Genomic DNA, 25,873 nt, shown 5'->3' with positions numbered 1-25,873 from the left:
GCATTCTTAGCTTTAAAAAATGCTTAGATTTCCAAAAAGTGACTTCTAATAGTCACACAGTGTTGATATACCATAATTTATTTGGCCTGCAGTGATTTTGGACATTATAAGTTGTTTGCAATTTTTCAGTGAAAAGTAAATGGTTAGAGCTGTAAAAACTCAGCTCAAATTTCAGAAAGCTCTTCAAGAAAGAGGTGGTCGGAGTTTCAGGCAAGGTGGCTGGGGAGACGGGGTGGATGTGGCTATGCCCAATGGGAGACTGCAAGAAAAAGTAGCCCAGGGCTCGGCCTGTGGAGGGTGTTTGTAGGAAGATGCTCTTCGCGAACTGGGGACTCCTTCCCATGTTTTCAATTTAAAGATGGCGAAATCTTGATCTGAAGGACTAGAGGTGGGCAGTAGAGGTCCAGACCTCTGCCCTCTTGCCGCATGCAAACAAGAACCGGTTTCCTGCCCTTGCCTTGGGTAGAGCCATTAGCCTGGAGGAGTAGCCCTCCCCCACAGTAGCCCTCCCCCACCCCCCCTTCATAACTCTTAGTGTGAGCTCTGGGTTTGAGGAGGTGAAGAATGGATATGATCCGGGGTACAAAGGTGGGGACGTTTACAGGGTCAGGGGCGTTCCCAGCGCAGGGAGTCTTCCCATTAGTGCTCCTGAGAAGCAGTAGGGTAGGAAAGAGAGATTTGACAGAAGGAGGGATGGAGCGTGGGTGAGTGGGCCAGGATCGATCCTGGAAGGTTGTGGATGGCAGCGAGGGAAGAAGAGGGCGGCGCAGACAGATGAAGCAGGTGATGCAGGATTTACAAACCGAGGAGGCGGGGGCTGGTGACAGTAGGAGGGCCAGCAGCCTCAAGTATGCCCTGAGCGTGCATGGGATATATATGAGAAGCGAGGTGGGAAGCAGACTGGTGAGGAGAGCAGAGGTGGGGCGCCGAGTGAGCGGCGCGGGTCGTGAAAGCGGACATGCGAGATGGAGGATAACGGCTGCGCACAACTGGCCGACCCTTTACAGTCTGCTCCCATTTAGACTCCCACAGTTTCCTCCTTCCATCGGAGAGAGCGAGGTTCGGAAAGGTGGGGTGGCTGCGGAGAGTGGGGGCTCAGGGGAGCGCGAGGCCCGGAGGGAGGGGTGAGCTCCGGGGCGGGTGTGCACTGTGCGTCGCCGGGGGTGGGCGCCGGGCGCGGGCGGGTGGGGGACGGGCCGGCGGCAGCCGAGGAGAGGAGTGGGGAGGCGGGCCCCGCCGGCACACGCCGCCCCTGGCAAGCGGCCTGAACGCGTGCGAGGAGCCGCCGCCGCCGCCGCTCGGGGTCGTCTTGAGCCCCAGATTCCCCAGCGCTCCGCTTGCTTGGCAGCTGCCTCGGCGCCTGGCCCCGCGGCCCGCTAGGGGCGGCCCCGCGCCCCCGCCCGGCCCCTCTGCGGAATCCGTCGGATCCAGCCTCGCTCTGCGCCCCGGGGCGCGCCGCCTCCCAGCCCGAGGTAAGAACCGAGAGGGCAGGGGCGCGCTGGGCTGGGAGCGCTCTGGGGATCTCAGGCCTGGCGCCGCGACCGGGGAGATAGGAAGGGGACGTGGGAACAAGTCCTGCGGGGAGTCGGGGGTGGGGGGTGGAGACTGCTCGATGCCGGGAACCGGCCCCTGCGTGGCCTTCGTGCTCGAGGTAGCCTCTTCGCGCTGTCCCCACCCCCGCCCCCGGCTCCTCCTGCGCCCTGATCTCGCTCTGCACTGCCCATCCTTCACCCCCTTACCACAGAGCCCTCTCATGGTTCCTGTCTGCGGTCGCCTCGCCTCCTCAAACCTTTCCCGCCCCGCCCTCCTGCTGCCCCCACCCCCTTCTTCTATCTGGACTCCCCTCTCCCCGCTGAGCTACTGTCACTCGGAACCGGAATCCGTGCCTCTATCTTTGCGTCTGGCCGCCTCCCAGCCTGTGCTGTCCCACAGGTGTCCGCACATCCGGCGGCCCATCCGACCGTCCCTCCTGGGGCTGGCGCTGACCATGCCCAGCGGCTGCCGCTGCCTACATCTCGTGTGCCTGTTGTGCATCCTGGGGGCACCCGTAAAGCCTGTCCGAGGTGAGCGCTCCCCCGGGCTCAGGTCTTGGCCCTGTCCGGCGGTTGACCTCTGCTGGCCAGAGATGGCACTGCAGCCGCTCCGACCTGCGGGGTTGGCGACACCAGGACCGTCCCTTTGGAATGGGATGAGTCTCTGTTCTGTCCTGCTCCAAAGCTGAACCCACCCAATCGCTGGGACTCTGACTCCTTCCCCCAGCCCTGCATCTCAGGCAGCCGAACCCTGACCTCGGATTTACCCCTTCCACATCAATCTCTTGTAGCCGATGACTGCAGCTCTCACTGTGACCTGGCCCACGGCTGCTGTGCGCCTGACGGCTCCTGCAGGTACCTCGCCAAAGCACGTGCTCCCAAACCCTTTGCTCCTCGTCTCAGGCCTCCACACCCACAACCAGGTCAAGCTGCCCCAGAGGAGAATGTCAGAATGTCCAACCGGTTAAGTCCCTACTACTCACTCGCAGTCCCCTCATGCATGGGACAGGCAGGGCAGATGAGCTAGCCCCGCCCCTGCCCCCCCTACCCCTTTGCCTTGCCTCTCCTTTGCCTCTTGTAGCTTCTGGCTTCCCACCTTTACTCTCCCAAGTCTGATCCAGGAATTCTGCAACATTTCTCTTCAAGGTACCGGGAGAAAGAGCTGAAGCTTGAGGGAGGATGGAGACTGGGAGCCATGAGGAAAGTGGGAGATAAAGGAAAGATATAAAGAAAATTAGTTTAGCCTGGAAAAGAAAGGCTGTTGCCGGGGTTACTGGGGAGAAGCACTTATGAAAGAAGATCTTTCTTGATGAATGTAATTGACTCACTGGGGTGGGGGGTGGGCAAATTCTGTAGCAGGAGGAAAGTGGGTCTGGACATAAGGAAATGAGCTGACAAGGCAATAGGCTGGAGGGGCTGGGGGTGTTTGAGACTCTGCTAAGTAGGCTGGGCCTTTGCCCTGGAATCAGGATGGGAAGACAGTCCTAATGACCTTTCAAGGTCACTCTTTTGGAACAATTGTTTCTAAGTATCTCAGACATTCCAGGAATGGTGTTGGGGGCATTACTTAATTTCTTTCTCAACACATCCCTGCCAGGTGTATCCCCAGTTTACAGATGAGAAAACTGAGACTCAGAAAGGTTAGACAAAGCGCAGAACCAAGACTTGAAAGCTGATGTCTGATTCCATATACGCGTCCTGTGACCCTGCACGGCCCTTCGTCTTCCTGGGATGGACCCGCTTTCCCTTAGAGGCTGTCATATGTCCCCTGTTTCCTTAAAGCTCTGATCTTGCTTCCTCCATTTCTTCGCATCCTTTTACCCAGAACCCTGACCCTGTGCTTCTCCCCATCAGGTGTGACCCAGGCTGGGAGGGGCTGCACTGTGAGCGCTGTGTGAGGATGCCCGGTTGCCAGCACGGTACTTGCCATCAGCCCTGGCAGTGCATCTGTCACAGTGGCTGGGCGGGCAAGTTCTGTGACAAAGGTAAGGGAGTAGAGCGGGTAGCTATTGGGCTGGAGACCCCATGTGTCTTGGGAGACCATCCAGTGCCTCTTGTGTCCGGCTCAAATTCTCAAATACATAGTATTTTATAATTTTAGAATTTATACCTGTCTTCTGAATTGGTCCTCAACACAACCCCATGTGGTAGGCAAGGCAGCTGTGGAAAACTGTACTCTTATTACAGATGAGGAAACTGAGAGCTACAGGCAAGATGCAACGTGCCCAAAGGCACTTTGAGACGGACTAACAGTGCCAGGGCGGCGTGCCTCCTGACTCCGAATTCAGTGTTATTGTTTTCCCCCACTGCATGGTGGGATTGTAGTATGAGCCACACACCCACAGAGCTCTGGGTGGGGCCTGGGCAGGTCTGGGTGCCAGACGTGAGGAGCTTTCCAGAGCCCTCCTGATCTCCTCTCCAGATGAGCACGTCTGTACCACGCAGTCCCCCTGCCGGAACGGAGGCCAGTGCGTATATGATGGGGGCGGCGAGTACCACTGTGTGTGCCCACCAGGCTTCCATGGGCGTGACTGCGAGCGCAAGGAGGGACCCTGTGAGCAGGCGGGGTGAGTGCTGGCCCCCGATTAGATGAGAATCTGGTGCCGGAGGAGAGAGGACTGTTGAGAGGGTGGTGGGGAAGCATTAGGGCTGAAGGTCAGAAGTCCCCACATGGGGAGTTAGGTTGTGGCACAGTGGAAATGAACCCAACTAGTCTCCATGAGGATGTGGGTTCGATCACTGGCCCCGCTCAGTGGGTTAAGGATCTGGTGTAGGTCTCAGATGTGGCTCAGATCTGGCACTGCTCTGGCTGTGGTGTAGGCCAGCAGTGGCAGCTCCCATTTGACCCCTAGCCTGGGAACTTCCATGTGCTGCAGGTGTGGCCCTAAAGAAAGAAAAAAAAAAAAAAAAAAAAAAAGGAAGAAGTCCCGGCACCTGAGGATAAAACCCCAGGCTGCCAGAGTGACCCTGGGTTTTAAAACTTTTTTGGTATCATCTGAGCCATTTCTCCAACGACAAAAATGTGCAGGGGCTGGAGGTGTAACACATCAATGTGTGACTGTCCTGGCTGGGGAGGCTGAGGCCTAGGACTCCCCTCCATCCTCCCAGGAAAGCTGGAGTTCAGCCCCTAAAGTTGTTCCACACGGAGCCTCGTGCCTCGTGGTGATTGAGGTGGGCCCACAGGGCTGGACTTGTCCTTGTTTCTGCCTCAGGCCTGGGAGCCTGCAGGATAATAATAGTACGCTTGCCCTGAGCCTCGCCTTTGGGCCAGGCCCTCTGCTACCTGCCTGACCTCAGATTATCTCATTTCACTCTCACAATTTGGGAAGCTGGGTACTGCCCTTATTCTGTTTTTAAAATGAGGCATCTGAGGCTCAAAGAGAGTGGCTCAAGGTGACATTGTTAGAAGGGGTGTGTGTGGCAGTGATTAGGATGTCAACCCCGGCTACCCTGCAGGTGGCATCAGAACGCTCTCTCCTCCTCCCCCAAGCTCCCCGTGCCGGAATGGCGGGCAGTGCCAGGATGACCAGGGCTTTGCCCTCAATTACACGTGCCGCTGCTTGGCGGGCTTCGTTGGGGCCCACTGTGAGGTGAACGTGGATGACTGTCTGATGCGGCCTTGTGCCAACGGCGCCACCTGCCTGGATGGCATCAACCGCTTCTCCTGCCTCTGCCCTGAGGGCTTTGCTGGACGCTTCTGCACCATCAACCTGGATGACTGTGCCAGCCGCCCATGCCAGAGAGGGGCCCGCTGTCGGGACCGTGTCCATGACTTTGACTGTCTCTGCCCCAGTGGCTATGGGGGCAAGACTTGTGAGCTGGTCTTACCCGTCCCAGATCCTGCCACCACAGCAGACATCCCCCCGGGGCCCACCTTAGCCGTCGTGGTGCCAGCCACGGGGCCCATCCCCCACAGCGCAGGGGCCGGTCTGCTGCGCATCTCCGTGAAGGAGGTGGTGCGGAGGCAAGAGGCCGGGCTGGGCGAGTCCAGCCTGGTGGCTGTGGTGGTTTTTGGGGCCGTCACCGCCACCCTGGTCCTGTCCACGGTATTGCTGACCCTGAGGGCCTGGCGCCGGGGTGTCTGCCCCCCCGGACCCTGTTGCTACCCTGCCCCGCACTATGCCCCGGCGCGCCAGGACCAGGAGTGCCAGGTTAGCATGCTGCCAGCGGGGCTCCCCCTGCCACCCGACCTGCCCCCCGAGCCCGGTAAGACTACAGCCCTGTGATGCAGGTGGGGGCTTTTCGGCCCCCTCCTTCACCTCCTCTGCTGCTCGGACTGGAGTGGTCTTTTCTCACCACCCCTCAGCTGGGGCGCACACACTGAGGGACCTCAGCCTCATGCCAGAAATATTATTTTTTTAACACACAGAATGTAAGATGGGAATTTTATCAAATAAAACTACAGAAGTGCACGTGGGCGCCTTTGCCAGAAACACCTGCCTGGAGTTCCAGATGCAAGAGGCCCAGAGCAGAGGGCAGCTTCTGGGGCAGCCGTGGGACCCTGCACCCAGGGGGAGTAGTTTGTACCCTTGTCCCCTCTGCGGAAGTGAGGGAGAGGTAGAGCCACAGAAGAGACTGTAAACAAGTGGTTTTGTCCCTGCGCTGCCCTGCAGCAGGGGGGCCAGAGGGAGGCCCTTGGGGCCGAGGCTTGGGGCCCTCAGGGAAGGGGGCGGGCTCTCTGCTGGCTGCTCTGCAGCAGCTGCTGGAACAGCGAGTGGGGCTGGCTGCGCAGGGTGGCAGGGGAATCCAGCTCTGCCACCCTCCCCGCTTGTAGCACCAGCACCCGGTCTGAGTTCAGGATTGTGTTGAGCCTGCATGGGAGAGGGTGGTGAGCTCGGGGCTGGAGGACGGTGCCCCGAAGAAAGCTGACCCTCTTTCCCTCCTCTCCCGCCCTGGACAGCACCCGCTGGCCCCACGGGTTTCAGCCCCTGGCTCTGCAGACAATGGACTGCAAAGGGCCTAGGTTGGTGCCTGAAGAATGAAGAGCTGAGACACATAGGGGTTGGAATCTCCAGAGCACCAGCCCTGGGTCCCTCAAAGGAAGGGAAGCTCTGAGTCCGTGACCTCAGAGCCCCTGGTTAGGGTCTCACTCTGGGCACACCTGTGGGCAATGGTCAGCACTGTCTTGTTGGCAAAGCGTTGGCAGATGGTCTGCTGGAGCAGCTGGTCTGTCTTCTGGTCCACACTCGCTGTAGCCTCATCGATACACAAGATCTGGAATGTTGGAGAGGGTTGGGAGGAGGAGGGGAGAAGAGAATTAGCTGTGGCTGCTGCCTAGGCACTGGCGCCCACGTCCTGGCCCGGCCCAGATCAGCCCACAGCTCCCCACTTCCAGCTCTACAAGGAAAGCTGACTGGATCCCTTGAGACCTCTCCTGGGGCCGCTTCCTCACCTCCACCCCTGACGTGTCCCTTGCCTTCTTCCTGGCCCTCTTGAATATCCCCTCCTCTCATCTTACCTTGGCATCTGTGAGGAGAGCCCTGGCCAGACACAGCAGCTGCCTCTGCCCCAGAGATAAACTCCGGCCCCCCTCACCCAGCTCAGCATCCAGACCACCTGCAAAGCACAGCATCAGAGCTCCCGGGTTCCAGCCTCCTCTTGCCCCTGCCCTGCTCACTCCTCCTGCCACCACACAGGCTAGGACCTAGCACTCACCCATAGATCTGAGCACCCCACTCAAGTGGCACTGCTCCAAGGCTTGCCACAGGGCTCTGTCCTCATACAGGCCTCGGGGATCCAGGTTTTCCCGAACGGTCCCACTGAACAAAAAGGGCTCCTGGGGGATGATGGCCAGCTGGGATCTGAGGGATCAGGGGAGGCAGGACAGGGAGTCTAGGCTGGAGATGTGGCCACTTCTGCTTCCAGCATAGGTTTTAGCTGTAGGAAGAGGACCTCAGGAAAGCTTGGGGATAAGACTTGAACACAGCCCCCACTTTGCTCCTCTCTTGGTCAGCCATGTACTGAGAATTGTGCCAGAGCTACGAGGAATGCTAAAGAAGCCAAAGGCCTAGACTCTGTCCTTAAGGAGCTTACATCTCACTGAGGAACCAAAAAACCCAGAACAAGCATGAGCTAAACTGTGTGGCACTGACTCCAGCCGTCACTGGGACAGCAGTGGCTGGCAAGGAATGACCAGAGTTTGACTGGGTAGTGGATGCTTCAGAGTTGGAAGTGGGCCTGAAATTGGGTCCCGAGGAGTTACACGGTCAAGCTCTAAGGTCAGACCACCATGGGTTAGAAGAGAAGACAGGAGGGACAGGGCCTTGGATCAGCAATGAGTTTTAGGACAGAGTTTCTCTACCTTTCTTTCATGTCATGGAACTCAGAGAAAATGGCACTAAGGGTAACGTGGTGGGTGGGGGTGGGGGTGTTTAGCTCCAGATGAGGCCACCTGTGGTCAAGGGCAACTGGTCCAGGTCTCCAGCTGTCCCAAGCACCACTTGCCAAGCCTGAGGGCATAGCACCTGGGAGGCTCTGATTCAGGAGAGTGACTGGTGGTCTGGAGTGGAGGGTATGTGCTGGGAAGTACAGGATGAAGCTGGGAAGGTGAAAACCTTAAGACCACAGCCATGAATCTGGACCTGAGCACTGGGAGGTCCCTCTCCTTGCCTGCTTGTCACATCCTCCGTCTTGCTTCCTGATTGGCCCTGGCTGCCCTGAGTTTATGTAAAGGCTTCCTAGCTAGGCCTTTCTCCAAGGGCCAATAATCTGGTCCCCTCCACTCTATCCCCCAGACCTGAGCTCGGCCAGCTCCAGCTGGCTTGTGTCCACGCCGTCCAGCAGCACTCGCCCGGAGCTGGGCTCCAGCAGCCGGAAGAGCACCAACAACAGGGAAGACTTGCCGGAGCCCGTGCGGCCCACGATGCCCAGCTTCTCTCCAGGCTGCACGCGGAAGGTCACCCCATCCAGGGCGTTGGGCAGCCCTGGCCGGTACACCAGCACCACATCCTGGAACTCCACGCTCCCCTGGCTCAGCCAGCTGATGCCCAGCTGGTGGGGCCCATGGGTGGGAGAGGGAGGGAGATGGGTGAGAAGGGGAGGAATAAGGAGGGGCGGGTTGGAGAGTGGAAGGAAGGGAGAGGAAGACGGATAGATGGTGTGGGGGGAGACATGGGGGAACGAAGACAGTGTAGGCGGGATGGGAGGATGGACATAAAGAATAGGGATGTCACAGGGGACATCAGAGGAGCTGAGGAGGATGGTAAGGACACAAGGAAAGGAACTAGGGGGATACTGGGGCCCTCAGGAGGGTCCCTCAGGATTCCAGCACCCAGGCTGGGGTGGGGGTGCAGGCTACCTGCGGCCACTGGCCCCGGGGCTCCTGGGGCAGGTCACAGGAGTACTCCTCCAGCCGCTCGACGCTCACGAGCATGGTTTCTGTCTGCGTGAAGCTGCTCACCAACCCCGAGAGCAGGCCCGTCAGGGACAGGGCGTAGGATAGCGACAGGCCCACCAGACCTGGGCGAGGGGAACACCAGCGCTAGGGGAGGCGTGGATGCTGGGAGGCGTGTGGGGAGGAGTGGGCAGAACAGAAGAATCCGGAGCTGTGCACCGTGGGCATTTAAAGGAAGCCAGCCCTGAAGCAGAAAGATGCAGAACACAGACCAGGCCCACAGGAAGCTGGATGCTGAGGGGTGCGTGGTGGGCCTGGAGAGGCTGCAAGGGATGACAAGTAGAAGGCAGGTGGGTGGGGTCAGGGTGCTAAGTGCTGGGGCTGGGGGTGAGCAGGAAAGGGCAAAGATCAGACTGGTGCTAGTCCCAGGTCCACCACCATCTGGGAAGGGACTCCTGGGTGAGAGATCCAGTTTCCTCGACTCTAAAATGGGGGTGATGGGAATTACAATACATCTTCACAGAGAACCCTGGGCAGGAGGTGAAAACGCTGGGGGCCAGTGTAGGAAGAGGTCTGGGGCAGCGCTGGGAATAACCCACTTCTGAAGTGAGAGTGAAGGGTCCTGGGGCAGCACCTGGGTTGGCGAGGCCCTGCTGATGCTGCACCAGGGCGATGCCTGCAATGGCACTGACCACGGTGGCCCCCATGAGCTGTAGCCGGATGTCCAGCCACTGCATGGTGGCACTGGAGGCAAACTGGCACCTCTGGTTGAGCTCCAGGAGCCTCTGGTTCTCCTCCTCAAACCTGGAGAGGGAAGCGAGGTCACTCCACAGCAGCACTGACCCGCACACACTCTTTTCTGCAGGATGCCTCCTAGGAGCGTATCTGTATACCCAGGGGCCCCACCTCAGGGGTAGACAAGCCAACGTGCTCTTTCATGCGGGGTCTGCTCGGCCTCGCCCTCCCCGTTTGCTGTTTCTTTCCTCTTTCCCCTAGTGCTCTCACCCACCCTTCTCTTCTCAAGAGACCCGAGACCCCCTGTTCTCAGGGGTCCCTCTCCTCCCCTCCCCCCAGCACCTCACTCCCCTGGCTTGGACCGGAAGAGGCAGACCTCACGCACCTGTAGGTGGCCCCGGCGGCCCGGAGCACAGGGAGGCCAGCCAAGGTGTCGGCCAGGTGGGTGTAGAGAGGGGACAGGGTGAGGCTGCCCAGGCGCCGCAGCTCCCGCGAGGATGCTCGGTAGTGGCGTTGCACACGGTAGTAGATGGCGCTCAGGGGTGGCAGCAGCAGCAGCAGCCAGGGCAGGCCGGAGCCCAGCACGACTAGGAGGCCCAGCAGCCCCGCCGTGTTGGCCAGGAGGATGTTGAGGATGAAGGGCAGGCTGTCATCCGCACAGGCCACGTCAGAGGAGAAGCGGTTGAGGACCCGGCCCGTGGGTGTGGAGTCAAAGAAAGTCACTGGTGCCTGGGAGAAGGGGTGAGGCTGGGCAAAGGCAGGGCCTGGGGAAAAGCAATGGGGGCAGCCCCAGCGGGGAGGTGGGGCTGGGGACGAAGGCCCAAGGTAGAGAATAGGAAAGGAGTCAGGTGTTCTCCAAGGTTTGGGGACACTGAGGAGGGGCTGGAGGAGCTTGGAGGAAGAATAGCCCAGGGAAGGAAGGCAGAGCCTCTCCATCCCCCTGGCCAGGGGTGACCCTGAGAGGCCATGCTAGCCATCCCTCTACCTCTGTGCTTTCAAGGGAAGCTCACCTCCCTCCAGAAGATGGGGATTTCAGGCCACGAGTGAGCTTTAGTTAGATGTCAGGGCACGCATCCTGACCTCACGGCTGGACAGGGTATGAGGGCAGTGGTTTGAGTCAATAACCTCTCATGGTGAAAAGCTGAGGTTCTGGAGTCAGACTGCTCCTTGGATTCCAGCGTTGCCACTTACCAGACATGAGACCCCAGGCAAGGGCTTAATTTCTTCAAGACCCCCATCCCTCATCTCAAGAAGGAAGACAGTAATGGAACCACAACCTCACTGGGCTGAGCAGGATTGAAGCCATGCTGACAGCAGGCAGGAGCTTAGTACAGTCTGCCGGCTGTGTGCCAAGAGGTCAGTAGTTGCCAGCTATTTAGACTACTTACTGTTGGAAGGTGTCATCTCAAAGACAACCCTTCCCCTTTTCCCACCTTCCCTGTCCCCCAACTCTTTGCCATTACTTGGGGATCAGTACTATCTTAAGGCAGGGCATGAAGTCAAAGGACTCGCTGAAGCACCTTCTACTGCCTGCTCAGGAGAAGTTAATTCATCATGGCCTGAAGATGTGGGCAGGTGGGTGCAGCTGCTCCCTGAGTGGCAAGGGACATGGTCCTGGGTTCACGGCCACAGAACTCGGCTTGCCCAGGTCATGTACCCTCTCAGGGCCTGTCTCCTCATCTGTAAAATGGGAATAACAGTACCTACCTCACAGGGTTATAAAGTGGCCCTAGGAAGATAATGGACAAGTAAGGGCTTTGTAAGAACAACAGCATTGTTAACAATAACTGCTAACTGAGCACTTACTGTGTGCACGGCACTATCCCGAGCCCTTCCAGGGACTAATTAATCCTCATAAGGAACCAGAGGGTAAGCAACAGATTAGAACTGCACACAGCAACAGGGGTGGATTTTAGAAAGAGCTCTAAATAAAAACTAAGGAAAGGGATGTCATTTATAAAGCCACGTGCACACAAAATAGAGGCATTTTGCAAAAAAGATACATATTAAACCCACCTAGAATGGTTGCTTATCAAGGAAAGGAGGGGACGTGAAAACAGGGTTTGCAGATAAAAAGGGATGGGGACCCTTTTTATCTGCAAAAAAGGGACCTCACATGAACTAAGGGGTGATGAACTCAGCCTTCTGAGCTTAAGCTCCAAATGGAAGTGACTGAGGAAGGTTCTCTCTGCCCACTTTACAGATGAGAAAGCTATCGGCTTAACTAACTGGGTTTGAACCCAGGCAGCTGCTCTGCTCTCAGCCTCTCCAGGTCCCAAGGTGTCATGTGCCGTACCCATCTGTGAGAGGCTGTTTTCTCCTGGGGACCAGGGGGTGGGATGGGCCCCCAGTGGAGCCCAGGTACTGGGTGGAGCCCCCAGGCCACCCCCACGCCCCTGTCCCCTCACCATAAGGACTCTACACAGCAGGCGGCGATGCAGGGTGGCAGCTGCTCGGAGGGTGCCCGCCGCAAAGAGCACTGCCCGGAGAAGGGTGCAGAAGGAGTTGACACCAGCAATGGTCGCATACACGGTGAGGTAGAAACGGATGTCTGAGGAGCCATTGGGGGCAGCTTTGGGCAGTGGCAACACCGAGGTGCTGGGTGGTGGGGAGGGGGCTGTGGGTAACCAAAAGTGGGGCCACTCAGGGGTCCCTTCCCCACCCCCACACCACCTCTCCCCACCCTCCAGACGACACAGGCCCTGGAACACCAGCCCCCCTACCCCTTGCTCCCTGCCTGGCAACCACCCTGAGAGCCCCAGGCCTGCACCCAGCCCTGGCCACTCACTAGAGGCTTCCAGGGGAGAAGAGGAGCAGCTGGGCAGAGAGCAGCCCTTCAGAGCTCAGACTGCTAGGGGCTGGCGCCTCCTGGGAGTTATTCTTGGCTGCCTTCAGCTGAGAGATCCAGTGGGAGAGCCACCAGTCCGCGGCGTTCCTGGTGGCTGGGTGGGGATGGGAAGAAGAAAGCTGCAAGGCTCATCTCCCTTCTATTCAAAGCCCCCCTTCCTCCGCCCTTGCCTCTGGGTCTACCCTCCTTCACCCCCCACCCTCGGCACCATGCACCACACACATCCTCCCTAGTGTGCGCTTCTTTTCCGGGCCCGTCACCCTTCAGATCTGGGGAGAGCATGGTCTGGGATTTGCCGGATGGGGCTCCTAGCCCTGGGAGCAGATCAAGAGATGGCTATGGAGCACACCCATGGTCCCTGGGATTCTTGGAACTGGGGACATGCCTCTTGCCCCCAGCTGTTGCCCACGCCCGGTGGGTCTCTGGGCTTTATACAAGGTGACGATTAGCACAAGGTGATGGGGACCTAGGCAACAGGCTATGGTGGGATAAGAGCAGCAGGGTTTCTGCCTACCTTGCATGAGGAGCAGAGAGAAGAGGATGGCGAGGGCCAGGCCCGGGCCCATGGCTCTCCAGTACGCCCGGTACACGTGGAAGGCCACGGCGCCCTCCTTCTTGCTTTCGTCCTGCAGCAGGCGGTCAGACGTGCTCCCCTCCACGTCCAGCCCCTCCTTTGTCTTCTCTGGGGTCTGTACTGACTGGGCTGTGGCTGCAAGGATCGGGGAGGTGGGCAGAGGGGATTAGGTTTGCAGGATGACGGCTGAAAACCCGAGGGGCAAGCAGGCTTTGTAGAAAGAGCTCTCTGCAAGTGTGCCGGCAAAGTGCAGGCCCTTTCCTCTCGCCCCTGGGCCATACCTGGGTCAGACTCTTGTCCATCCTCAGCCCAGGCTTTGGGGACAGCTTGTACCAATGGCAGGATCTCAGAGGGGGGCCCTGGAAGGCAGCAGGGGAGGTGAGGAGGGGGCTGTTCTGGGTATATTCTATGCCTTTCTAAACATGTGGGCCAACTTACTGCCTGTGCTCTTTGGACCTCCTCCCTGACCTTCCCCAGTGGGGCTCTGCCCTGGACCCCAGACCCTGAGAAGGTCCATCAAGTCCATCCCCCTGTGCCTGGAGTCCCATCAGTAGAGACAGAAAATGTTCGCCCCTAGCAGAAGAGTCAGGGCCGCCTCTGAGCACCCTGTCCAGAGTCACCTCCCACTAGTGCTGGGCTTTCTCCTCATGCTTCAGGGAACTCTCAACACTCTGGGGGAGCTTCCTTTCCGCCTGTTTCTGCAGGTGGTCATGTGCCTTGGATGGATGAATGATAATCCATCAGGGCTTCTGTTTGTTTTTAAGTAAAATGAATGTTCCAAACCTGACTGCTTTCTCTTCTCCGAGGACATGAGACTGTTCTCAGAGATCCTGGACCTCTAAGTTCCCAAAACCCATGCCCCAAATCCCTTCCCTCCTGCTCTCTGCTCCTCACACCAGTTCTGTGAAGCTGGGAGAGGGTTTCCTGCTAGACAGAATGATGACAAGGCCCAGGCCACACATGGAGGAGACGCAGAGTCTACAGTCGACAATCCATCTGTCATACCCGGGAGGATGGCTCCCTCGCCCTCCCTGGTAGCCCACAGTACCGGCCTGGACGAGGCGCCCGTTCTCCATCAGCAGCACCACGTCAGCCTTCTCCAGGTACTCGGTGCGGTGGGTGCAGAGCAGCCGCGTGGTGTGGCCCAGCGCTCCCAGGATGCACTTGTGCAGCAGGTGGCTGGCCACGTCTGCATCCACGGCGGCCAGGGGGTCATCGAGGAGATAGAGCTCCTTCTCCTAGGGGGAGGCGAGGGCACTGTGGGCACCAAGTCCTCTGGCCAGAACCCAGACCTCTCCTAGGACATGATCTCGAGGCCGTCAGAGAAGATGGTGGAGAGGAACTGTGGGGCCTGCCCCTACAGCAGTAAAGAAGGTCAGACTGGAGGGTAGATGTCCCTACAGTCAAGCAGGGCCAGTGCTCCGTTTTTCCGGGTCCCAGTGCCTCAAGCCACATAATACTTTTTATTTATTCATTTATTTAATGCTTTTTAGAGCCGCACCTGTGGCAAGTGGAAGTTCCCAGGCTAGGGGTCGAATGGGAGCTGTAGCTGCCGGCCTACGCCACAGCCACAGCATCGCGGGATCCTTAACTCACTGAGTGAGGCCAGGGATCGAACTCGCATCCTCATGGATACTAGCTGGATTTGCCTTGGCGGCGGCACAACAAGAACTCCCACATAGTGCTTTTTGAAGGGCCTATAACTGCAAAAGGGGGACAGGATGGCCAAGGGACCAACACCTTAGGAGCTTGGAGGGGGCTGGGGAAAAACCAAAGCTGATGAACATTCCCCTCCTTTGCCCACTCTTCCACGCGCCCGAGCCAAGCTCTGGACCCCCCATCTTTCACTTACCTGGTAGACGGCGCGAGCAAGGGCGATGCGGGCCCGCTGTCCCCCGCTGAGGGTCACGCCCTTCTCCCCCACCTCTGTCTGGTCTCCTGCAGGCAGGATCTGCCGGGACAGGCCCCCTGGTGTTGGTCAGTGAGCTCCCCACTACCTTCTACCCCATTGCCTATTCCTCCACAGGGAAGAGATGGTGGGGGTCATAGAGTCAGGAGAGTGGACTTGAATTTGGGGTTGGGGGCCAAAGGGGACAAACCACAATTCCAGCAACAACTAGCACGTGCTGGACACCTTCTGTGGGTGGAGCACTTTATAGGCAGCGTCGCATCTGACCCCCATGGCGACCTTCTGAAGTTGGTATTGGTCCCTTTTCACAGATGAGACCAAAGCTCCAAGTAACTACCCTTCCCAGGGTCACTCCACTGCTAGAGAAGAGCAGGACACAGATATAGACTCCTAACCAGTCCATCACACTTGCCACTGTGCTTTTTTAACCGGCAGGGATGATGATGGGCAAATTCAATGAATGCTTTATGGTTTTTGTTTTTTGTTTTTTGTTTTTTTGGTTTTCAGGGCCACACCCACAACATATGGAGGTTCCCAGGCTAGGGATCCAATCGGACCTATAGCTACTGGACTACACCACAGCCACAGCAACATGGGATCTGAGCCGCATCTGCGACCTACACCACAGCTCACAGCAACGCCAGATCCTTAACCCACTAAGCAAGGCCAGGGATTGAACCCCCATCCTTATGGTTCCTAGTCAGATTCACTACCACTGCGCCACAATGGGAACTCCAGCTTAATAGTTTTTTCGAGAAGGAAGGTACCCCGAGCCTCCCTGTGGCTTCGGGAGGAGTCTCCTTAGCTGAGGGGCCCCCCCACAGCAGAGGAAGCACCTGTGGTACACCAGATGGAGACCCTGGAGGGAAAAAGCTTTGTGATTCATCATTTTTCTCAGTGTCCAGGACACTTTCCTGTACCCAGGAGACACCTGGGAAATGCCTGATGTAGAAACAAATGGTAAGTGGACATAAGAAGCCCTGTGGTCAGGGTCAAAGGTCCTCCGTTCCAGGGCAGTTTCACATTTACCTGGACAGGGCAGTGCTGAGGCCAGTCCTGCAGGGGATGTGGGGGCTGGGCAGAAAGTCACAGGAGCAATTGGGACTCTCGTCTCCCCTCAACTTAGCACTCTGAGTGGGGGGATCTACTGGGCATGCCAGGCTTCTCTACAATAACCCTGACCCTTCCAGTGGGAGGTGGGAGAAGGCCTCTTGACCCAGAGCCACTAGCCAGACCTCCAGAGAGCTACGCTTCAGAGGAAATCATCTAGTCCCAGAGGCCCCAGCTTTCCCCCAGCTGTTGTGGGGGACACCCAGTCACCACCACCTCTCCAGGCCCTGCCCAGAAGCTGGACAGCGCAGGAGGCCCAAAGCCTGACAGCGAGTCCTGGGTGAGTGATGCCTGAGTACAAGCAACCCCGACCCAGAGCAGCATGTCTCCAACCTGTGGTGTCAGGGACACGGGCAGCGGGCAGCCAGGCACTCACGCTGAGGTCATCGTTAAGGGCGCAGGCCTCTAGCACTTCCTTGTACAGCTGAGCATCAAACATCTTCCCAAAGAGAATGTTGTCTCGGATGGTGGCAAACTGGATCCAGGGTTCCTGGGTGGCCAGGCCAAAGCCTCTGGACAGCTCCCACACCGCCACCTGCCCACGCAGCCTGCGGAGAGCCAGGGAAGGAGCATGGGGGACCGGCTTCCTACTGGTCCCCTCCCTGCCCAGCCCCTGCCTCCCAGAAGCTTCCTCAGACTGCTGTCTGGTCCACAGGGTCCCCCTTCATGTCACATGGCTCTCTGGGTTGTCAGCCACTGAGGTCCTGAGGAGGCTGGAGGCCCCTTCTGGACTGGGAAGGGAAGAAACTGGTCTCTAGCTGCTGCCAAACAGCTGTCCCAGGTCGATGTGTGGCCACCACTCTACACGCATTGACTCTCCTGGGGAAAGACGAGGGCCCGCCTTCCCACCTCTGTCCCTCTAGGCATCCTTCCCCTGCACAGGCACTTTGCTGAAAGAGTAGCTGATGCCGGACATTTCCCTTTATTCCTTCACGCACTATCACAGCCCCTCTAACACTCTGCTGTGATGATCGGGGAGGACCCCCTTTCTCACTGCCGGCCCCTTTCCAGATGAAAATTCTCCCAAGAAATGGACCACTTGGGAGAATTGTTCATCTTGGCATCTCGGATCTCTAAAAAGGCATCCACTACGTAGCAGGGGCCAGGTAAGTGCTGGCGAAGGGCAGAGCAGAGGACGAGGGGGGCGGTGGACGCTGAAAGTTGCTTACCTGTGGAGCTCCCCAGAAATGGCGGCCAGCAGCGAGCTCTTCCCGCAGCCCACCTTCCCCACGATGCCCACCAGCATCCCCTACAGGGAAGCCATACGAGGAAGGGTCAGGTGTCCCTTCCGAGGGCCTGGGCTGCCCATCACCCCATGGAGGCTCCTCTCTAGGCCCCAGTTAGCCTGGAGAGAAAGAATTCCCCACCCCTCAGGCTGAGCTGTGCCTCAGTGACTGATGCCCCACTGGCCCCGGGCAGAGGGGAGGGGAAGGTGTTTTATTCTCTACTCAGAGGAGCACCGGTGTCGCTGTGTGAAGGGCCTCTGGAGGGGAGCAGTGTTCCAGAGAGCATGGAAGGAAAACTGCTCGAGAAGCTCCAAGAAAAGGTCTGAGGCTGGCACCCCAGGGTGGGGGGAGGGGAGGGCAGGACTCCTGGCTCTGGGGCCTGGCTGCGGGGCTGGCTAAGTCCACCTGCAGCAGCTCACAGCAAAAAGCAATGTTTTGCACAGGTGCCCATTTCTGTGATTTGCAGTTTAAAATTCTTTGTGCTCCCTTCATGCGTTCATGGAGCTATCTCCCTGTACACAACGGGAAAATGTATTTCTTGAGAAATGGATAGGGCTTCCTGCTCAGTCTGCGATGCCCACACACTGCCAGCCAGGGCTCACCTGTCTCCAGGTGGGCACCGGACCAATCCGAGACCCTTCCTGGGACTCCTTCGTCTTTCTGGCTGTGGCCTGTGAGTGGAATGACTCTCTGCAGGCCCCTCTTCTGCTCAGGTGAGAGCAGGTCCCCCGAGAGAAGAGGCAGATAGAGAAAGAGAAGTGGAACAGAAGGAGCAGCTCGGCGAGTTGGGGCCTGGCTCTGGGCGGCTGCTGAGATCTGCCCATGTGCTGCTCTGTGGATTCCGCAAATCATCTCTATATCCTTCTTACAAATTCTTGTTGGCTTAGGCTAGCTTCAGTGGGTTTCTATGACTTATATCCAAAAAAGCCCCAATTGACACGTTAGTAAAATTCCTTTGAAAAATTCCAGCCTTGTCTTGCCTGAACTAGGAGGAAAAACAAAACATTCAGCTTGAGCCAGAAATGTGAGCCAAATGTGGCAGGGGCGGTGCAGGCAGCCCCGGAGAACGATGGGTTGAGCTGCAGGGCAAAGGGTTGGACTCGGGTCAGGGGAGAGGGAAAACTCAGGACTGGGTGAACAGGGGTCGCCATCCTGCCAGGAATGCTCTTTCAGGTGTTCCTTTGACAATGCCTGCCTGCCATGGTGTGAGTCACAGGGTGTGATTCTTTTTCACCAGGCTAAATAGAGGATTAGCAATGCCATTTGCAAAATTCTCTGAGAAGGGGGCTGCTGGGCCTCTCCCACAGGTCCCCAGCCTCAGGGAGATGCTGGATAAGCTCTGGAGTCTGAACTCGACAGCCCCAGGGGAACACGAGAGACAAGGGCAATTGTTGGTCTGGACTGAGTGGATGTGAACCGTGTGGCGACCAGGCAGATGGTAACTGCCCTGAAGCAAGACATGGTGCCAAAATGACCTCTGGAGAAGAGGGTCATCTCCTCTCCAGTTAGAACCTGCTCACCAGCTCTTCCCTCGGTAATTAGAGCCAGTTCGTCTGGGGATGCTGCATGTCCCTCATTAGTCTGGGGACTCTGCTGGGGTGTCTGACCAACGAACCTTCTTCACTTGGAGGTGACTGATGAAGGTCTCCTGGCTGGTTCCAGCTGGGTCCCAGGAGAACAGGGCTTCATGGAGCTCTAAAGCCGCAGTTGGATCGGTTGGGGGATCTGAACAAGGAAGAAGTTGCTCAACTTGGGTTTTTCTTTTTGTCTTTTTATGGCTGTGCCTGTGGCACATGGAAGCTCCTGGTGCTAGGGGTGGAATTGGAGCTGCAGCTGAGGCCTACACCACAGCCATGGCAATGCTAGATCTGAGCCACATCAGCGACCTACATCGCAGCTTACAGCAACACCAGGTCCTTAACCCACTGAGTGAAGCCGGGGATCAAATCCACATCGTCACAGATGTTATGTTGTGTTCTTAACCTGCTGAACCACAACGGGAACTCTCCAACTTGGGTTTCTAATCCACAACCAGGGCTAATGCAGCCTCGGCCTCACTCTGAGGAGTCTCCCTTAGGAAATGGCCACCTGCCCTGCCTGGATTCTGCTGCCTCTGGCTCCTCTTGGCAGCATCTCTGTACAGCAACCCAGAGGCTACAGTTCCCTCCTCCCCTTGCCAGGTTCTGCCCCCCAGCTTCCCATTACCTGGGCTGTAGTAGGCCTGGGGGTTGTGGTTGGGAAGGTCAAGGAAACGCTGGATCCGGTCCAGGGACACTTTGGCCTCCAGGAGGCCGTTGATCACCCAAGGGAAGTTGTTGAGAGGAAGGATGAGCATGCGCACCAGCGCCAGGGCCGTGAACACCTGAGCAGGGTTGAAGGTGGGGGAGGGGCTGGAGCATGACCTGGAGCTCGGGAATTATCTGAAGGCCTGCTCCATGGGTGGCCCTGTGGACAGGTCTGTGGAGGGGACAACAGGGCAGCACTAGAACTGAGGGGCTGGCTGGACGATCCTTGGGTTAGAGGTGGCAGAGGTGGCCACTGCAAGAATCCTAGGAATTCCAGATGTTCCCCCAGGGATCCAGGCTGCTCCATGATAAGCACACCAGCCGAGTTCATCCTGAGACCTTCTCAGAATTGCTAAGTAGCAACATCATCTGGTGAGACCCAGCCCTGGATCTGCCCAACACTGACTGCATTGTGAATTTTTTTCCCCCAAGGCCCTCAGAATGAGGATAAGGGGACCTGGCTGGAAGCTGGAGAGGGAGGAAGAGGAGAGGAAAAACAGGAGTTCCCTTCACAGAGGGAAGGGTTCTACACCTGAGGCCCCGGATGAAAGGTCCCTTCAGAGAAGTTCCCCCAAGTTGGGAAAGAAGGTGGCCTTCCCAGCCAGCACTGAGGGCTGGAGCTCACCCCCCACCCCTCTGCCGTCTCTGTGCTGCTGCTTGCCTCCCACACCTTCCGACAGCCATTCCCCCCCTCCCCGCCCCAAGGGCCTTACTTTGGTGGCAGTGAGCTGGTGCCCCATGAGAACATAGGTGATGAAGATGACGATGGAGATGACGACAGGCAGGGCAGCCCACAGGTACACACAGGCCGCATCCAGGTACTTGATGACCCAGAGTCGCCCCAGCTCTCGAGCTCGGCAGGCCTCTACGCGGGCCCCCAGCGCCTGCTCCCACCCGAAGAACTTGATGACACGAATGCCACTCAGCAGCTCTGTCACAAGCTAGGGACACAGACAAGAGGGCAGTGCAAAGTGGAACCACTGCTCATGTGTGTGCCCCTCTGCCCAGTCGCCCAGGCTCCTGGCACAGGCTGTCAGGTACTCTGAGCTCCCTCTAGGCTCCAGCTGGGGACACCTCCCTAAGAGATGAATTGGTGGAACGTGTTGGGGGTGGGGTCACCATATTGGGGTAAAAGCACTTCTTTCATTTGAGGAGGGACTAAGAACTATTCCCAAGGCCAGAGAATGTGGGCTCCAGGGGCTGGTCACCAGGCCGGCCTGTGGCTTGGGTGCTATGGGAACTAGTCCTAAAGGAGTATGCAGGTGTGGGAGGCCAGACCACAGGTCAGGCAGGCGGATGGGCAAGGGCCAGAGAAACTCCTTGGATCCCAACATTCAAACATCCCCAGGAGTTCCTGCCATGGCCCAGCAGTTACCAAACCTAACTAGCATCCATGAGGATGTGGGTTCGATCCCTGGCCTCGCTCAGTGGGTTAAGGATCTGGCCTTGCCATGAGCTGTGGTGTAGGTCACAGACATGGCTCAGATCCTGCATTGCTGTGGCTGTGGCGTAGGCCAGTAGCTATAGCTTCGATTGGACCCCGAGCCTGGGAACCTCCATATGCTGCGGGTGTGGCCTTAAAGAGACAAAAAGACCAAAAGAAAAAAGAAAAAAAAAAAATCCCCAACCTGCAAGCCAGGGAGGCACCGGGGTTGGTAGCTATCAGGGGTAGGGGAAAGGCCCCAGGTCACACTCAGCTCTCAGGGATGCCCTCCTCCCCATTAGCACTCACAGCCATTCCAGTAAGAAGTTGACAAATAAGCTCTAGGCACCTGTCTGCAAAGAGACCACAATCATCGCAGAACCCAGGAGTGACTCAATACCTAGAGGTGGCCCAGGCAGGATAGAGACCTACTCTGTTCCCCATAGCCCACCTCTAAGAGGTAGCTGGGGTCCTCCTAGGCCTCTCCACAGGTGGCTACCGGGTGCTCTGTGCCCAAGATGAGGAGGTAGGAGACCGGGGTCCTGGCTCTAACACTAAAACCCCATTTGGCCCCAGATGGGTTACTTGCTATCTGTTGCTGCTCAGGGCTGCAGGAGCTAAAGGGCCATGTTTACCTAGGGCTTGCTTTGTGACTGGCACTTTGTCATCTCATAGGATCCTCCCAACCATGCTCTGAGGCAAGCTGCTATTACCCTCATTGTAGAGATGAGGGAAGGAAGCCCCAAGGAGGTTAAGTGACTTGACTGAATTGATCAAACCTTAAGCGGTAGAGTTGGGATGTGAACTCATGTCTGTCTTTCTCTAGTCTGTGCTCTTAACTTCTAGATCAGGCTCACTGCCTCAGGTACAGTGTAGGGGAGGACCTGGGGCCCAGGATGCTGGGGGTGGTGGGGGTGGGGGTGGTCTCTGGATGACTCAGGGACCCCAAGCAGCCCTTACCTTAACCCGCGCGTCCTTGTGCTGGAGCATCTCCTGGTTGCTGGCCATGATGCGGGTGGCAATCACTTTGTTGACAGGTACCAGCAGCAGGGCCAGGATCAGCCCACCCACAAAGGCCACACCCACCTGCTGGTGCAGCAGGTAGAGGGTGATGGCCAGCTGCAGAGGCAGGCCCCAGGCCTCGTGGAAGCTCCCGGCGAAGTTGAGGAGCCGCTCAGAGTCGGTGCCTAGTAGGTTCAGGACCTCCCCTACAGGAGGGCGTCTGGGCCCCAGATGTAATGCCTTTCGGTACAGGATGTTCAGCACAGCCCCCCGTGCCTGAAGCGTCACCTTCTGTACCTCGTACCCGTACTGATTCTGCAGCACGGCGCCCAGAACAGCTCCACCAGCCAGCCCCAGGGCATAGAGCAGGCCGTTGCTTAGTGGCTCCTGCCCCTCCTCCAGGAAGCCCACCAGCAGGGACAGCAGCAAGGGTCCAGAGAATCCCAGCATGGTCCCCACCAGCTTCAGCAGTCCAAGAGCCAAGTAGCACCGCCCAAAGGCCCCATACAGGGCCCTCCACAGCCGGGCCCCCTCCTGCCAGTGTGCCTGGAAGATATGGGCTAGGTAGGTTGGGTGCAGCCGGCGGGGGAGGCGGCACGTGTCCTGGGGCTGCCGGAGTTCCCTGCGGGCCCCACGGGCCAGCAATGGTGCCAGCCAGGCGTAAGAAAAGCGTGACAGCCAGCTCTCTCCATCTTCAGCTACTTCGGCTTCCTGTCCCTCAGGCAGGAGGGGCTCCTGGGCCCAGGGTTCCCGTGGCTTCCCAGGGACTGCCCAACCCAGGCCATAGGCTAAGAGTACAGCCAGTTGCAGGATGATGAGGCACAGGCGGGAGAGAGGCCCTGGGAGAAGGGGGGGCAGAAGTGTGCCTCGTTGGCAGTGCCATAGCAGGGTCAGCACTAGGGCTGGGGCTGGCAGGAAGGCAGCCAGGGCCAAGGCCAAGGGCCCCCGGGAGCGGCCATGAGGGGAATGAGACAACACCCACAGGGCCATGCTGTGGCTGATCCAGGCCACAGCCGCCATGCCCCCTGCCAGCACCTCTAGTCCTACGGGCCCTGGGCCTGCCCCTGGTGGCAAAGCGACTGGAAGGAGGTCTAGCAGTGGAAAGATGGAGAGCAGGAAGGAGGCTGTGAGTCGGAGGCGCCAGCCGGGACTGCGGTGTGGGATCCAATCTGGATTCCTGGAAACAAGGGGGAAGAGAGAAAAGAAGGCATGTCATGGTGGACCCAGAGCGCAGACCGACCTCCAGTAACTCATTTAGCTAGAGGGAAATCAACTCCTTTTCCTGCCTTGTATACCTTATTTCCATCCAACTCTACTCTGGAATCAGGGCTTTTTTTTTTCCCCCAGGAACTCTTCCTGGATTAACCTAATCCATTTTCTAATCTACTACATCATCTCGGATCATTCTTTTTTCTTTTCCTTTTTCTTTTTAGGGCCACACCTGTGGCATAGGGATGTTCCCAGGCTAGGGGTTGAATCAGAGCTGCAGCTGCTGGCCTATGCTACAGCCACAGCAAGGCCAGATCCGAGCCACATCTGCTACCTATGCTGCAGTTTGTGGCAATGCCAGATCTTTAACCCACTGAGAGAGGATAGGGATTGAACTCACATCCTCATAGTTGGGTTCTTAACTGGCTGAGCCACAGTGGAAACTCCTCTGATCATTCTTTTGCCCAGAAATAAAAAAATTCTGAGTTAAGGTACTGAACATGAAGACCCTACTTACAAAAATAAAATAAAATAAAATCCCTGAATGTTCCTACAGACAACTACTAAGGGATGAGAATTAACTGTAGATTAAAATGTTTTGGGATTTCTTTAAAAAAATCCACCAGTCACAGTTATATGGAAGAGTTTATATTTGGGTAAAAGTCAACCTTTAATAATTCTGTTTTCTGGAATTCCCATTGTGGCTCAGCGGGTTAAGAACTCACATAATGTCCATGAAGATGTGGGTTTGATCCCTGGCCTCGCTCAGTGGATTAAGGATCTGGCGTTGCCGCAAGGTGCAGCATAGGTCACAGATGTGGCTCAGATCCGGTGTTGCTGTGGTATAGGCCGGCAGCCGCAGCTCTGATTCAACCCTTAGCTCAGGAACATCCATATACTACAGGTACAGCTATAAAAAGGAAAAAAAAAAATTCTATTTCCTAAGATGTGGGGATGGAAGAAAGAACATTGCGAGCCCTTGGAGGTTGGTACCCTGGTTCCAAGCTGGCATAAACCAGCCTTAGAAACTTGGGCAAGCCTCTTTCCCTCTCTGCATCTCATTTTCCTCATCAGCACAGTGAGCAGTGAGGAGTCTGGATCCAATGCCCTCTGAGGTTCTTTCCTGTCTGAGATTGTGAATCTCTCTAACCCTCTTCAGCAACTTGCAAAAGTCTGTCAAGTGAAGTGAGATAACCACAATTTCTTTTTTTTTTTTTTTTGTCTTTTGTCTTTTGTTGTTGTTGTTGCTATTTCTTGGGCCGCTCCCGCGGCATATGGAGGTTCCCAGGCTAGGGGTTGAATCGGAGCTGTAGCCACCCGCCTACGCCAGAGCCACAGCAACGCGGGATCCGAGCCGCGTCTGCAACCTACACCACAGCTCGCGGCAACGCCGGATCGTTAACCCACTGAGCAAGGGCAGGGACCGAACCCACAACCTCATGGTTCCTAGTCGGATTCGTTAACCACTGCGCCACGACGGGAACTCCGAGAAAACCACAACTTCTATGGATTACAGGATGGACCTTCTTGTTTTCTCCTTACACTGTGAGTTCCCAAAGGACTATGTCAGTTTTGTTCCTTTGTTTTTGTTTTGCCTTGTTTTTGCTTTTTAGGGCCACACCCTTGGCATATGGAAGTTCCCAGGCCAGGGGTCGAATGGGAGCTACAGCTTCCATCCTATACCACATCACCTTAGAGAGGGTCACATTCTGTCCATTAGACTAGAGACTCCCAAAGACAGACTAGACTTTCCTCCTGCCTTGTCAGAAGCCAGAGCTTAAGATGACATTTAGCCATAACTAGCCATATAGGAATTAGTATAAAATCAAGGTGAGTTTAGCACCTGCAAATTATAGCCCCCAGTTCAGGAAGGATTAAGGTTCTGATTTTGCTCTTCTCTTCTACCCATTACATCTTTTCCACTTGAATACATATACTTTTCTTAGCCTAGAAACAATGAGGTTTCGTAGACGGAAGTGGTAAGGAACTGGTCCAACAACTTCAGAACATGTTAATCTTTTTGGCTTCAAAACACTGCTCACCCACTTTTGCCTCCAATTCATGACAACTGTGTTTGGGCATCTGAAGATCTACAGAAGTCATGATTTCTACATGGCATTGGGACTTTAAAAATGTGCCAGGCACTGCACTGTATGCTTAAACGCATTATGTAATTTAAATCTTCCAACAGTGCTATGAGGCTCAGGGAAGATAGTTAACTTGACCCAAAACAGAGTGGCAAAGTGGTGATGCCCAAATTTTATTCTTCTTTTGCCCCTACCCCACAGACATATTTCGGTTACACTGCCGCGGAAACGTGGGTTTCGAGCGAGGTCTGCAGGCACACATGGACGGGTGTCTTGCATCCCTCTCTACCCACCTCGGGTTGCCCCAGTGGCAGGCACTGAGCACGGCGAGGAGCGCGTGGGGCAGGGCGCTGAGCACCAGCTGGGTGAAGCAGTGGCCGGTGGTGTCCCCCTCCCACACTGGGAGCGGCTGCAGCGCGCTGGTACCGCACAGCTGGGCCAGGAACCGCTCCATGGAGGCCTCACCTGCGGGGAAAGCCGAGGGTGAAGAGGGAGAAGCTTTCCCTAGAAAAGAGAATCCGAATTCCCAAGTGCTAAGTGCGGAGAGCCGGCACCCGGGGGGCCGGGACGCTAATCAGGAAGCAGGGGTGGAGCCAGAGT

The 25,873-nt window shown here is 57.0% G+C and overlaps 2 protein-coding genes and 2 long non-coding RNA genes across 14 annotated transcripts in view; 1 reads left to right on the top strand and 3 right to left on the bottom strand.

Annotated features, from left to right (window-relative positions):
* LOC146401557 (uncharacterized) overlaps positions 1-1,785 on the bottom strand; it is an 8,082-nt gene extending 6,297 nt beyond the window's left edge. The window contains exon 1 of the long non-coding RNA XR_014810210.1: positions 1,740-1,785. This is a non-coding gene — a long non-coding RNA (uncharacterized LOC146401557). The remainder of the gene's footprint in view (positions 1-1,739) is intronic.
* LOC146401553 (uncharacterized) overlaps positions 1-25,873 on the bottom strand; it is an 838,561-nt gene that overhangs the window by 330,731 nt on the left and 481,957 nt on the right. The window lies entirely within an intron of this gene.
* DLK2 (delta like non-canonical Notch ligand 2) lies at positions 661-5,944 on the top strand. 3 transcript variants are annotated; one of them, XM_005666030.4, is made up of 7 exons: positions 661-1,059; positions 1,349-1,472; positions 1,933-2,063; positions 2,324-2,387; positions 3,387-3,517; positions 3,955-4,099; positions 5,023-5,944. In XM_005666030.4, exons 3-7 carry the CDS (start codon positions 1,988-1,990, stop codon positions 5,756-5,758), a joined length of 1,152 nt encoding a protein of 383 aa, XP_005666087.2. In that variant the 5' UTR covers positions 661-1,059; positions 1,349-1,472; positions 1,933-1,987; the 3' UTR covers positions 5,759-5,944.
* Positions 5,904-25,873, bottom strand: ABCC10 (ATP binding cassette subfamily C member 10). Of its 9 annotated transcripts, none has more exons than XR_014810167.1 (21): positions 25,567-25,873; positions 21,936-23,154; positions 20,266-20,493; positions 19,473-19,629; positions 18,883-18,992; positions 17,211-17,290; positions 16,418-16,589; positions 14,875-14,973; positions 14,071-14,260; positions 13,304-13,381; positions 12,963-13,157; positions 12,389-12,542; positions 12,009-12,217; positions 9,986-10,329; positions 9,500-9,669; positions 8,830-8,990; positions 8,269-8,522; positions 7,188-7,409; positions 6,991-7,088; positions 6,634-6,746; positions 5,904-6,343 (listed from the first exon to the last, which is right to left on the bottom strand). XR_014810167.1 is itself a non-coding variant. In XM_021098753.2 (21 exons), the coding sequence occupies exons 1-21, from the start codon at positions 25,725-25,727 to the stop codon at positions 6,190-6,192; spliced, it is 4,473 nt and encodes a 1,490-aa protein (XP_020954412.2). In that variant the 5' UTR covers positions 25,728-25,873; the 3' UTR covers positions 5,904-6,189. The 9 variants fall into 9 exon arrangements, 4 of the variants coding, with proteins under 4 accessions (XP_020954412.2, XP_020954413.2, XP_084824277.1 ...); XR_014810166.1 differs by having other exon boundaries at positions 7,188-7,333; XR_002345741.2 differs by having other exon boundaries at positions 12,009-12,198.

Source organism: Sus scrofa, chromosome 7 (genome assembly GCF_054392235.1).
Source record: "Sus scrofa isolate SSC_HxYL_T2T_F1_AM1 chromosome 7, Sscrofa_HxYL_maternal_Yorkshire_Landrace_v2.0, whole genome shotgun sequence".
Taxonomy (NCBI): Eukaryota; Metazoa; Chordata; class Mammalia; order Artiodactyla; family Suidae; genus Sus; species Sus scrofa.
Note: the sequence above shows the minus strand (reverse complement) of the source record. Positions and strands in the feature narration are given on the sequence as shown.

Coding starts and splice junctions, on each gene's coding strand:
- DLK2 (XM_005666030.4), top strand. CDS start 1,988: ATGCCCAGCGGCTGCCGCTGCCTACATCTCGTGTGCCTGTTGTGCATC. Junction 2,064..2,323: donor ACCCGTAAAGCCTGTCCGAG/GTGAGCGCTCCC, acceptor AATCTCTTGTAG/CCGATGACTGCAGCTCTCAC. Junction 2,388..3,386: donor GCGCCTGACGGCTCCTGCAG/GTACCTCGCCAA, acceptor TCTCCCCATCAG/GTGTGACCCAGGCTGGGAGG.
- ABCC10 (XM_021098753.2), bottom strand. CDS start 25,727: ATGGAGCGGTTCCTGGCCCAGCTGTGCGGTACCAGCGCGCTGCAGCCG. Junction 9,670..9,985: donor GCCGCCGGGGCCACCTACAG/GTGCGTGAGGTC, acceptor TTCCCTCTCCAG/GTTTGAGGAGGAGAACCAGA. Junction 7,334..8,268: donor CTGGAGCTGGCCGAGCTCAG/GTCTGGGGGATA, acceptor CTGATCCCTCAG/ATCCCAGCTGGCCATCATCC.